A 13,637-nucleotide genomic window follows, 5' to 3' on the forward strand; every position below is an offset into this window, starting at 1 on the left:
CTGGGGAGGGAATTTGAAAGGCTGGGAGCAGCCACCAAAAAGGCCCTCTCCCATGTCCCCACCAGGCGTCCCTGTGAAGCTGGCAGGACCAACAGAAGGGTATCTCCTGAAGTTCTCAAAACCTAGCCAGGTTCATATGAGGGAATGTGGTCTTTCAGGTAGCTTGGACCGAAGCCATGTAGGCCTTTACAGGTCAAACCAGCACTTTGAATTGTGCCCAGAAACAGATTGGTAGTCAGTGGAGCTATTTTAACAAAGGAGTCATTTACTTTAGCTGCTATAGTATCATGGTTTTCCTATTTTTGCTGCCATGAGTGTTGATCTCTTGAGTTTCTACTGCTAACCCATTTAATCTTTTGAGCAGTTCTGGCGTTTTCAGTGTGTTTTTGGATTTATTGCTTGCTGCACTGGACATTTTATCTGGAAATTCAAAAGCAGGATTTAAACCTTTGAAATCCAAACAGGTCTGTTCCGAACACAAGATAAATGTTGTTTGCTAGCCTACAATAGCAATGGTTGTTATAGCTGTCAAACCTAGGCTAATGAGGGGTTTAGCAGTTACCTACATTTAATCACAACAGCACTTCTGACCACAAAGGCAATGAAATGCTACATTGCCTCTGTTACTTGCTTTATAAATATTATTTCATTATTCCATAGATGTGCTTTGGAGAGTGCATTTTTGACCAGCTGGCCAACTAAAGGTCAGCAAGTAACTTGAAATGCCTGCATATTAAAGTTTGGTGGAGGGTTTTTAAAGACCCATCATTACAACTGAGACTAAGCAAGTGATTTTAAGTTTGCTGCCCTTCAACTTTGGTAATTAAATGAATCTTCCTTGTGAAGAAGTGATATGCTCCATACTTATCATATCAAATGAGCAGTGCTCCTCTAAAGCCCTGAAACCATCATTACAAATGGCGCCCAAGTGGAATTTTAATTGCAACCCAATGTGCTTTTAATAACAGGAGCACTGCCCACCGGTAATATTGGAAAGTCTCCTCCAAAAAAAGTGAGCGAACTGGGATAGTTAGACTTGTCGTTACAATACAAAGCAGTGGGAAAGAAATCCCCCAAGCCTCACTCTTGGCAGCACCTGAAAGGTATGAACATCGAGTCAGCAACAAAGAGTAGCACAGCTGTTTTATGGCTTCCTGGGCCCAGCATGAAGCAGTGAGAGGTTGTGTGCGTGGGTTTTTTTTTGGGGGGGGGGTTGAATGGCTTTATCCTTTTATTCTGTCTGATTCAGAGAGAAGGATCACTGTGCTGTTTCTTCCCATGGATGGATGTCAGGATAATTATAGGTGGGGAATTAGATTGTGCCATGTGTAAAAGGGAAATATAATAATAATAATAATAATAATAATAATAATAATAATAATAATAATAATATATTTATACCCCTGCCCATCTGGCTGGGTTTCCCCAGCCACTCTGGGCGGCTTTCAACAGAATATTAAAATACAGTGGTGCCTCACAAGACGAAAAGAATCCGTTCCGCGATTCTCTTCGTCTAGCGGTTTTTTCGTCTTGCGAAGCAAGCCCATTGACGGCTTAGCGGATTAGCACTATTAGCGGCTTAGCAGCTTTTAGCGGCTTAGCGACTTAGCGGCTTAGCGGGTCAGCTGATAAGCGGCTTAACGGCTTAGAAAAAGGGGGGAGGGAAAAAAACCGCAGGAACTCGCAAGACATTTTCGTCTTGCGAAGCAAGCCCATAGGGAAATTCGTTTTGCGAAGCGCCTCCAAAACGGAAAACCCTTTCGTCTAGCGGGTTTTCCGTCTTGCGAGGTGTTCGTCTTGTGGGGCACCACTGTACAATAGTCTATTAAACATTAAAAGCTTCCCTAAACAGGGCTGCCTTCGGATGTCTTCTGAAACTCTGGTAGTTGTTTTTCTCTTTGACATCTGGTGGGAGGGCGTTCCACAGGGCGGGTGCCACTACTGAGAAGGCCCTCTGCCTGGTTCCCTGTAACTTGGCTTCTCACAGCGAGGGAACCGCCAGAAGGCCCTCAGCACTGGACCTCAGCATCCAAGCAAAACGATGGGGGTGGAGACGCTCCTTGAGGTATACTGGACCAAGGCTGTTTAGGGCTTTAAAGGTCAGCACCAATACTTTGAATTGTGCTCAGAAACGTACTGGGAGCCAGTGTAGGTATTTCAAGTGTGGTGTCGGCGGCCACTCCCAGTCACCAGTCTAGCTGCCGCATTCTGGATTAGTTGTAGTTTCCGGGTCACCTTCAAAGGTAGCCCCACATAGAGCACATTGCAGTAGTCCAAGCGAGAGATAACTAGAGCATGCACACTCTGGCAAGACAGTCCACAGGCATATATCATGGGTAGGGAAACTATGGCTCCTTGGGTGTTGGGGTTCCAGCTCCCATCAACCCCAACCAGCTTTATTACATTTGTATTTATTATTTCCATTGATACCATTTAAGGTAAAGGTAAAGGACCCCTGGAGAGTTAAGTCCAGTCAAAGGCGACTATGGGCTGCAGTACTCATCTCGCTTCAGGCTGAGGAAGCCAGTGTTTGTCCACAGACAGCTTTCCGGGTCATATGGCCAGCATGAACAAACCGCTTCTGCAGCAACCGAACACTGTGACAGAAACCAGAGCGCACAGAAACACTGTTTACCTTCCCACCACAGCCGTACCTATTTATCTACTTGCACTGGTGTGCTTTTGAACTGCTAGGTTACCAGGAGCAGGGACAGAACCATGGGAGCTCACCCGGTTGTGGGGATTTGAACCGCCGACCTTCTGATCAGCAAGCCCAAGAAGCTCAGTGGTTTAGACCACGGCGCCACCCGCCACTTTTGGTTCAGATTCCTTGAGTGGTTCACAGGTAAATGTACAAAATGCACAACAGCAAACAATGAATAATGTTAGAGGCTACATTAAAAACAGAAAAGTCATCTCATGACTTTCAAAAGAGCAGTAAGGTAATTTGGAGGGACACAGGATCCCTGCTCCTGCTTTGCCTCCTGCCTTGGTTGAAGAAGAATGAGCAGATAGACTTGTTGGTGCTGTGTGATTGTTATATTTATTCCCTTAAAAGCGACACACAAAGTAGAGGAGAACATTGGTTGGTAGAATGGTGTGTTCCTTTGGGAAAAGGCAACAGTCTTTCCCGTGTGACATGATGTATAGAAGGAACGGGGGGGGGGGTCTGGGATCATCCCCACGCCTAAACATGTTCAAGAGACTTTTTGAACAATCTGTATTTAAGCTTTTGGGGGTGACTGAGGATACTGTACTGCTTTCAGCAGGATCCCGGACTGCACACGCAGAGCTTATACATATATGTGTAGGGTCTGTCAGGGGTGGGGGTGGGAGGACAGCAATGAGCCAAACTCGACTTCTCAATCACATGCATTCCTTGTACCCCTCCTTGTCTTGTAAACAGGGCTGTAAGGCATTATTGATGGCTGCTCCTCAAATTAGTTCGTCCTCTCCCATTCGCACCTGCAGATTTACCAACATTCATGCCTGAGCACATTTTGGGAAGGATTCTAAGATTTAGCTGTTAAAGTCTGCCTTTAGAGTTCAGGTTTAAGTCAGGGAAGGGTAGGGGAAATCCTACTGAAAAAAGATAAAACCTCATTTCGTTTTGCTGACTTTTGCTTTTGTTCTCACTGTGAGTATCTGCCCACGGCAGACTGTGCACAAAGGAATAAAAAGAACTGAAACTGTTGGGAGTTTGGCAGGGAGCTATTTCTGTTTTTCTGTCTCCTTTCCCCTTCCCTGTCTGTTTTCTCATTCAGAACTTTTCAGCTTCATTTCAGATATTTTGACTAACGAAAGGGGCATATACACATATATACAGTGCTTTTTTTCTTAAAAAAATGTTTAAGGGTACTCTCATTTTCCTACTCATATTGAAATACAGATGATAGATAGATGATAGATAGATAGATAGATAGATAGATAGATAGATAGATAGATAGATATTTGCTTCATCCAGCTGATTGTTACAATGCTATGCAATCCTCAGGGCTGGATCTAGACACATTAAAACAGAGAGAAATCCACTTTCTAAGAGGTCAGGCTATTTGTTCATCTCACCCACAACTGTGCACTCTGACTGGCAGCTGCTCTCCAGGGCAGAATTTCTTCCCATCACTGCATCCTGAATCTTTTAACACCAGGAAGTGGACCTGGGATACTGGGTATGTGGTGCTTTACCACTGAGCTAGAGCCTCTTCCGCATTGGTCTTCAGTGTCTGTGGAAGGACGTGTGGATCCAGAATTGGCCTCCACAGTCACTCATGGACTGATTGTTAAAACCGTGTTTATGGAAGACAATCTTTATGGAAGACAAAGAAGAAGAAGAAGAAGAAGAAGAAGAAGAAGAAGAAGAAGAAGAAGAAGGGGAAGAAGAATTGATTTTGTAGCGGAATCAGAATTTCTGCTCTTTGGGGCAGATTCAGCTACCCCATTCTGCTAGCAGAAGCCAGCACAAAGGACTCCTGTTAGCACAGCAGGGCTTTCCATGCTCTCGTCACCACATGTGCACCTGCATCTCCCCCAAATCCACTCTGGTGGGTTGGAAGAACCCCCAGAACAGCAGGTGAGAGAAGGAGAGGATCTGAGAGACTGTTCCACTGGACAACCAGAAGTGCTTGCACTGCTCAAATACACTCCCTTTAGTGCTACATTGAATTCCACCCTTTGTGCTTTCCTGCACATCTTCTGAAGGGGCTATTTGCCTGTACTTCTTCCATGCTTCCAGTCAGGAATATCAGTGTTTCTTGCCTTCAGCCAGTGTGTGCAAAACATTTTCAATCGACTCTACTAGCAAATTGAGTGACACTTTAAACATTATGCAGAAGCACACCTGCATTTCCCATCGGGCATACACTCAATAGCCAGTCACACCTCCCTGATGTGGGGACATGTGTGATTCGTGCATTTGTCACATTCACTTTCATAGACACTACGCATTTAAAGCCCATTTCCCCGTGAAAGAATAATGGGCACTGTAGTTTATTAAGTGTTGCTAGGAATTGTAATTCTGAGAGGGGTAAACTAGAAGGCCCAGAATTTTGAGGGAAAGAATGTGCTTTGAATGTCCTTTAAAGATATAGTGTGTACACAGCCATACACTTAAAATTTCCTAGGTGTACACTCAGTGCTATTTTTCTAGAAAAAGAGGTGCCGGAACTCACCATGAACACTTCCCTCATTCTCTTATACAGTCGTACCTTGGATCCCAAACACCTTGTGACTCAAACGTTTTGGCTCCCGAACACTTCAAACCCAGAAGTGAGTGTTCCAGTTTGCGAACAATCTTTGGAACCCGAACGTCCAAAGCAGCTTCTGTGGCTTCCGATTGCGTGCAGAAGCTCCTGCAGCCAATCGGAAGCCACACCTAGGTTGTTGAACATTTTCGGAAGTTAAACGGAGTTCCGGAATGGCTTCCATTCGACAGCCAAAATACGACTGTAATGGCAACGGCACCCACCTGAGAGGTGCCAGAACTGAGTTCCGGTGAGTTCCAGCTGAAAAAAAGCCCTCTAATACACCTAATGTGTGAACTGGTCCTCTGTCTGTATAAATATTCTTCTTTTAAAAAATATGTCCTATGCGCTTGGGATTTTATCCTAACAGGGTATTTGAATATTCTGCATAAAAACTTCCTTTAGCAACATTTAGATTTTTGCTGTCACTCTAATTCAGGTTCACAGTACTTGATTCGTACAAAAATACATGACCAATCGCATTATTGACACTTGTAGTTTACAGATCTCTTTTCAGATTACAGTGATGGCTGTAATGCATGGAATGCAGCATGTTTTACACCTGCGCACCTGCTGGTGAAGTCGCAGCAGAAATAATTGTTAATCTGAAGCAGCAGAACAGGGACACGTTCTACAATAACACAACACATAAAGGTTGGGAAGATCTAAGACTCAGGGAGACCTGCGCAATTAGAAATCTTATTTTTTTATCACTGCAAGTACCAAGCCAAAGTACCATTTCATTTACATTTTGTTTGTTTTTTTTGTAGTTCCAGAGGGCTCAATGTCAACACTGCATTCCATATGCTGTACACCTATTTGTCCAACTTACATGATATTTGTCCAACTTAGACACGTCTGCTAATTCCCTTATTGACCTCCACTTGGTCTCATTCATTACATAGCTGAATAGCACTGGCCCTTGAGTTGGGCTTCGTCTAACTCCTATCTCCACATTTTTGAAGTACAGTACTTTAGCCTTGCACTCCTGTGAGCAGTGGATCCAGATTTAATTTTGCCCATTCCTCAAATGTCATTTTCTGGTCTTCCATCTGCTCTCAAAAGCTCATAATTTTTTCTCTCACTGTTAAATCAAATGCAAAAGTAAAAAAAAAAACTAAAAAAAAAAACAAAGAAGTGATGTATAGCAGTTGCCCATATCTATTACATGTCTGCAATAGTGATCTAAGTGAAATTATATTGCGTGGACAGGCGGAGTCCCCAGATCCCGAGTGGTCCCCCCCGTCATGTGGAATAACGACTCTAGACAACGTGCTATGGGATTAAATTGGCCACAACTTTATTAAATTTCAAATGTGGGTAGACCTTGGCTCAGGCATTGGGCGTTCTCCCTCCCTAGTCCCCAGCCGGGGACCTAGGGAGCATCAGGGTTATCCAGTGTGGGGGGGGGATGGGCCGGCTCTGGAGAACATATATTCAAGCAGAGATAGCCGCCCCCGTTACGCCGCCGCAGGGGAGAGCAATGACGACCTTTCGGCGTACGGCCAAAGCCTCCCTTCAAAAACCCCTTTAACGGGGAACCCTGGTATCGCCGCCGCAAAGAGGAAGATGGACTAAAGGATTCCGCCCAAGGCCTGATACCGCCAAAGTTGTGACGTTTTGCTACGGGAAAGGTGAAACCTGCCAATGCAGGGAAATTCCTTTCCGGCCCTTTAACAGCGACCTTATCGTAGCAGCGCCCGCATACCTGTGGAGACAGGTTAACCTGCAAAACCTATGAAGAAAAGTTAACCTGCAAAAGAAGACATTAACTGAGGGTGGGTAGGGTGGGAGAAGCTCTGGAGCCAAGTGAGGATTACCAATTAAGATCCACCCTCTATTGTGTGGGCAGGTAATCCCTCCCCCTACCTGGCCTGGTTTCCCTGGCAACACTTCCCCCAGGTGGGATTGGACAACTCACTGGGGTAGGCGGGGACCTCCAGGTATCCCACCTGAGGGAAGGCAAAGCCTATGCTGATGGGGCCACTCCAGATCCAGGGCTGCACGCGTCCACGCAAAGGGCGCCCCCCGTTTTAAGTGGGGAGCGGTCATTGTTGACGGTTCAGATAAAAAACAGAATCTCAGTTCAGACATCCCACCAAATGGTGATTTGCATTAGCTGTCTGAGGAATCCAAAGAATGATTTTTGGTCAATCCCCAAAGAGCAACAAGCCCTAGTGTCTTTTGATTTTTCCCACCCCCCTGTCTTTGTGACCTGATGTTCTCAGCATGAGGCTTCTGTCTAATTTAACCCCATCTTCCTCCAATTCATCCCTGGCCCCTGCAGACGTCTCCCTTGTTGTTCATCTGTGCCAACAGGTACATCAACAGAACAATCCTATTTATTTGTTATTTGTTTATTGAACCACATTAACCCCAGTCTTTAGGCAAAAAGGCTCCCAGTGCAATTTACGGAAATCAGTGGTAAGATAATTCCCGCCCCACAGGCTTACAAACTAAAAGAAATGATATACAAGAGGGGGGGGAGTGTGGGTAGGGAAGAGGGAGGAAGCAAGCTCCTTAAGGTCTCAGCTCCCTGGTAAATAGACACAGGGGGTCCTTCTTTCTCCTTTCGCTTCACAATGAAACTTAAGGAGAAAGGCAGGCCGTATTAACTGCTTGCCTTGTGGTGCATTTGAGCTGATATTTTCATTGATATATAAAAATCAATCCCACCTTTCATTCTGGAAGTGTCCCCAAGGGATTTTTTTTTAAATTGAAAGATAAAGTACAGAGAAGATAGGCCACACAGACCCCCGCCCCCATGCGCACTTTCAGACACAAAAGATACCACTGTTAGCAGATACAATGCAGCAGTAAGAGAAAATGTCACATGGCCGAAAGCTTATGAGATAAGGAGGCTGGAAGAGAGCTGTGGTAGAAAAACTGGAGATAGTGTCCTCAGTTATGAAGAGCTTGCTGGATCTGACCAATAGTTCAACATAGTCCAGCATCCTGTTCTCACAGTGAAATTTCTTTTTGGTTAAGGGACGCGGGTGGTGCTGTGGGTTAAACCACAGAGCCTAGGACTTGCCGATCAGAAGGTCGGCGGTTCGAATCCCCGTGACGGGGTGAGCTCCCGTTGCTCGGTCCTTGCTCTTGCCAACCTAGCAGTTTGAAAGCACGTCAAAGTGCAAGTAGATAAATAGGTACCACTCCAGCGGGAAGGTAAACGGCGTTTCCGTGCACTGCTCTGGTTCGCCAGAAGCAACTTAGTCATGCTGGCCACATGACCTGGAAGCTGTACGCCAGCTCCCTCGGACAATAAAGCGAGATGAGTGCTGCAACCCCAGAGTCGGTCACGACTGGACCTACTGGTCAGGGGTCCCTTTACCATTACCTTAAATTTGATAAATTTTGGTACCTTTGGTATCAGCTGCAAAGGGGGACCTGCAACCAAATCACACACATTCAGGAGCCTTACTCCCATGTAGGCATAGATGTGATTGCAGCCAGTTAGTGCTTAATTTACAGCCAAGGATGGAGAACCTGCAGCCCTCCAGATTTTGTTGAGACTCCAATTCTAACCATCCCGCAACATTGTCCATGCTGGCTGGGGCCAATGGGAGTTGGAGTCCTACATCTGCAGATCACAGATTCACAGCGATGGCGCTCAGGGTAGCTATTGCCTTTATTTGACAGGTAGCAAGATTCCTGCTTTGTTCCAAAGCACTCACACACAATCAAACAAAAGAATACGGGGTTGTTGTTTTTAAAGGGGTGGGGAATGTAAATGACCCCCCCCCATAGCTCTGTATCACCCCACAGCATACAGCTATGTTTGCTTTAGCTGAATCTCAATCTGGAGATTAAAAGATGCTGTTGGGCACAGCTGAGGGAGAAGGAGGAGGAGAAATCAATCACAGGGGTCTTTCCCTTTTCTTCCGAGCCTGACTATTCATTGAGATGCAGGTAGTGCTCTGATGGCAAGGGAAGTGCTGGGAAGACAAATAACACCCAACTTGCATACCAAGTGGCATTGCATTTAACTGATTTCATTTTGTGATGAAATACATAACTGTGATCCAGAGCCACCATACTGAGAGTCACTTCTGGGGAAATGTGCCAACAAGAAGGCACATCTCAGCTAATTACACCGTGTGCATATTTTATAACTATCCTGGCAGGTGCAGTAAGGTGACTTCATAGAAAGATTTCAAAACCAGGTGAATTTGCAACTGGAAGGAAGATATTAACAGCAGCAGCAACAACATATTAATATTGCTAGTTTTTAGGATTGGCACTGGTGATGGAGCAATGCAGAGTTGCAGCATCTGCTGCACTGGGAGCGGGAAACAGCTGTTCTCCAGCAATTTGTTCTGGGATGGATAAAACTGGACCACTTCAAAGCAAGGCTGCAAAACCTTGAAACTGGATTACTGCTGTGTGCAATTTCGGGCTGCACATGGGCCACACCTGAAACTCCAGCGTGTAGCATGCATTGGCTAGACTACTCTTGGGGGTAGACCTCTGACAGCATGACACACCTGTGCTACAACATCTGCACTGGCTGCACATATGCTGTCTTCTTTCTGGTCAGAAATAATGGTTGATGTTAACCTTGTCTTGGAGAAACCTGTGGATGTTCACACACTCCGTATGGCATGGGGACTAACAGAATTGTGAGCCCTTATGGTGCACAGAGCTGGAAGAGCAAAAATTCACTACATACTGCTCAGTGTTCTGAAGTTATGGCTGCCCTTTCTATGTTTGAATATGTGGCTTATAACCTCTTTAGATAGCTTTGGACATATGGAATGCCTACATTATTATGCTTAGATTAAGACTGATAGAATATATCACCTGGTGATGTTTGTAGAGTTTCTCTCTTTTTTTGTAAAAAAAAAATATTTAGTTTTACATAATAATTATAAGCAACAAACATAACAAATCCAAAGGAAAAAGAAAGAAAGAAAGAAAGAAAGAAAGAAAGAAAGAAAGAAAGAAAGAAAGAAAGAAGGAAAGACACCAAAAGGTTCTCTCGGACCTCCGGACCGCCCTCCCTCCCTCCATGGTTTCCACTTCTAAATTTTATCCCTGCATCTCTTACTGTATGCTATCTATTACATCTCCATAGTATCCAAAGTTCATGTTACTTTTCAAATGTTATTGTATTCCTGCTAATGATTTCAGCTGTTTACATTGGTCTCTAAGATACGGTATAAAGTTATTCCAGCCCTTAATAAAAATTTGGTCTTCCTGATTTCTGATCTTTCCAGTCAATTTTGCCAGCATAGTTCATCAACTTGGTCTGCCATTCTTCTCTAGTCAGTACTTTGTCTGTTCTCCATCTCTGGGCTAAAAACATCCTTGCTGCTGTTGACATGTACATAAACAGTCTTGTTTAAGATCATTTATGTTTTTATATTTTCGTTCCTTTCTTTTTGATATATTTGCACGCACAAACACACACACAAAACACACACACACACACACACACATATATATATATATATATATATATATATATATATATATATATATACACACATACATACACACATACATACATACATGTTAGGGGCTGTGTCCCTGCATGCCAACTCCTTTCCCAATACACACCCTGAGACCATTTTTGGTAGCTCTCTAACCAAGCCCTCTGTGGCTACATAAATCTGTATTGAGAATGAGCAAATAAAATATGTAAATAGTGCCTCCCTCCACCTGCTGCCTCTCACAATTTCATTTGGTATGGAGGTTGTCATTGATAGCCCTGTTTATGCAGCCTATTCATGGAACAGAGAGCAAATTGCCCTCAGTGACCCTTTCCCAATGGCTTCCATACATCGATTCACAGTTGTGAACTGTGCTTAGGCACCTACAAGAAGCATGCAGGGCACCCCAGTCGTATGGGAAGGTATAGGTTTGGTGCAGGTTCAGAGGGATGTATGGAGCATAGGACTTATTGTCCATGGCATTTGCAATGCCAGCAAGTAATCTTTGAACAGAGATTAAGTACATGGACTTAAGCCATACTGAATTCACTGGCACCCTTGCGAAAGAAAGCTCTTTAGGAAGCCAAAATGCTCACAATCCATTGCAGGAAAGTCACCAAACGCTTACAATTAATACACGTTTGTATTACATAGTTTCCTCCCCCCCCCCCCGCCCCGTGCTTCTCTTCTACTTGCTGAAATCGCAATAAAGAAATGGTGAATCAAAGGTTCGAAGTGCTTATCAGACAAATACAGAAAGAGGCTCTATTTTCTTTCTTATTTTACCTGCTGGAGCACTGAATTGTAAAGGAGGCACGTAACGGCTTTCCTGTGACTGGCAACTCTGCTTGTGCCTGAATCTTGCTCCATCTCCAGCAATGTCAATTGGTTGTTAAACGAGATGAAAAGACGCCCATGGGATTCATCAAAGCAAAGCGTGGAATGGAAATCTAGGCTTTTGGGGAAGGAACCAGAAATCCTTTGGATGCAAAGCTGATGCTGAATGTCCCATATCCTTAAGACCTGTGCATGGTAGGGAGGAGAGGAATAAATCAGAACCAAACTTCTTCTTTTTTTTAACTCAGAAGGTGCAGAAATAGGTAAAACCAAAGCTTAGGTATAGTTCCTCAGGGATGGGGAATCTGTGGTGGTTCTGATGGTGCTGGACTACAATTCCCATAATCCAGGACCAAAAGCCATGCTGGCTGGGGCAGATGGGAGTTGGAGTCCAGTTCCATATGGAAGGCTACAAGTTGTACTCTATAGGAGGCTTCATCAAGTCCTCTGAAGGCTGCATATTGTTCAGGCTGGCAGAGCCATGCAAAGCTGGGAAGAGGCCCATGCAAGATGGGAAATGTAGGCCCCATTTCAATCATCTTTACTCAAGGGCCTCTTTTGCCTTTACCTGAGGTTGGGAGATGAGCAAGGATGCTGGAGGAGCTGAGGGATTTTTAAAAAGTGCCTGGGGAAATATTTTGGCAGCTTCTGTGTCACTGGCAAAGGACCCAGACTTTTCCAGAATCCGTGAAGGGTGAGAGATTGCTTCCCTCATTCCAAGGAACCTGCCAGAGGGACGAAGATAGAGTGGTCCAGGGCAGGTGAAGTGATTTTGTTGCACTAGGTGAATCTTAATTATGTCTCCTGTCCCTGTCCCACCCCCCACCCCCATGCATCTTGCATGTCTCTTGTGGAGGCCTGTGTTCAAATCCTGGCTTGTCCACATACCCTCCAACATTCCTCAGATGAAAATAGGGACATTTTTATCTGAGGATTGTTTGAGGGCATGTTCACTGGCGAAAGAAGAGGGGGTAATGGGCGCATCGCCCCCGGCACCATGATCCCAGTGAGGTGCCATCGCGGCTGCCCCCCCCAGCGCTGGGCGCCATGCCCCTGCACACAAGGGACATGCGCCATGCCCCCGGGACATGCACCAGCCACGCCCCCACCTGCTCTCCACCCCCGGTGCCGGAGTATGAAGCTCCGCCACTGGGCAGGCTGCCCCTTTGGTGTCTCTGTTTCTGCTGCCACCCCACTAGGAGTTATCACTCCCCTCCCAACTGACCCCTTCAACCCCCATTTTTGTGCCTCCCCATGGAGCATTTCCTATCAGAAGAAGGCTGAGTGCCATCATAGCTACACCAATGGAATGCCCTCCACTCCCCCTTTATTCCCGCCTAGGGTGGCCCTGTTGTGACGTGGGGTTTGTGATTTCAGCTCTCTTGACATAATATGCTGGAGACATTTCTCTAGTAACACTTCTTTATTAAAGCAACAAGACTAAGACCTGAGGAGGGGAGAGCTACATTTATAGGGACAGGGAACTAGCTAGAAGGGATACATTTTGGAGGGAACAATATCAGGCAATCACAGTCCTGCCTTTTGGAGGCAACCAATAAGACAGAGGATCCAAATACAGCAGCTTAAATGAACCAATAGTAGCTGTACCCTCTGGAACCAAAAGGCAGTTACTTTACCCTAATGCAACTACAGACAATAATAATACAGATATAAAATCCTTTGACTCAATACACAACACCCCTCCCCCCCTAGTGAGCACAGCAGACGTAATCTCTCAGGTACTGTGGGGTCCTACAACTTCTACTTGATCTCCTGACAACAGGTGTTGCCGGTTCTGGATTGGGTGTCACCTGTGGTAGGGGGGCTGCTATAGGGGTTTCGTCAGGAACAGATGGAGTCCCAGACATCTCAGGGTCCCCTACCTGTACCTCATCATCCTGAGGACTAGCAGACCCTGGTTCATTTGCTGAAGTCCCTGGTGATTGCACCTCTGGGCCATTTTCAGTCTGGTCTTGCAGTTCTGCGTCGTTAGCCAGGGATGAATTATCAGACTCCTCCCTGCTGAGCGCCCGGCGCCTCAGCTGATCTATATGTCTCTTCCAAACTTGCCCATTTTCCAAGGTCACATAATAGGACACAGGTCCACTAGCCCGGGTGACCACAC

The 13,637-nt window shown here is 45.4% G+C and overlaps 1 protein-coding gene across 1 annotated transcript in view; it reads right to left on the minus strand.

The window, feature by feature from the left end:
• The window catches only part of WDR49 (WD repeat domain 49), a 102,022-nt gene that overhangs the window by 52,742 nt on the left and 35,643 nt on the right, over positions 1 to 13,637 (minus strand). Inside the window, exon 7 of the mRNA XM_081862906.1 lies at positions 11,462 to 11,698. Coding sequence (XP_081719032.1) covers positions 11,462 to 11,698 — 237 coding nt within the window. The remainder of the gene's footprint in view (positions 1 to 11,461; positions 11,699 to 13,637) is intronic.

The sequence above is a fragment of the Podarcis erhardii genome (genome assembly GCF_964252035.2).
Source record: "Podarcis erhardii genome assembly, chromosome: 5".
Classification (NCBI taxonomy): Eukaryota; Metazoa; Chordata; class Lepidosauria; order Squamata; family Lacertidae; genus Podarcis; species Podarcis erhardii.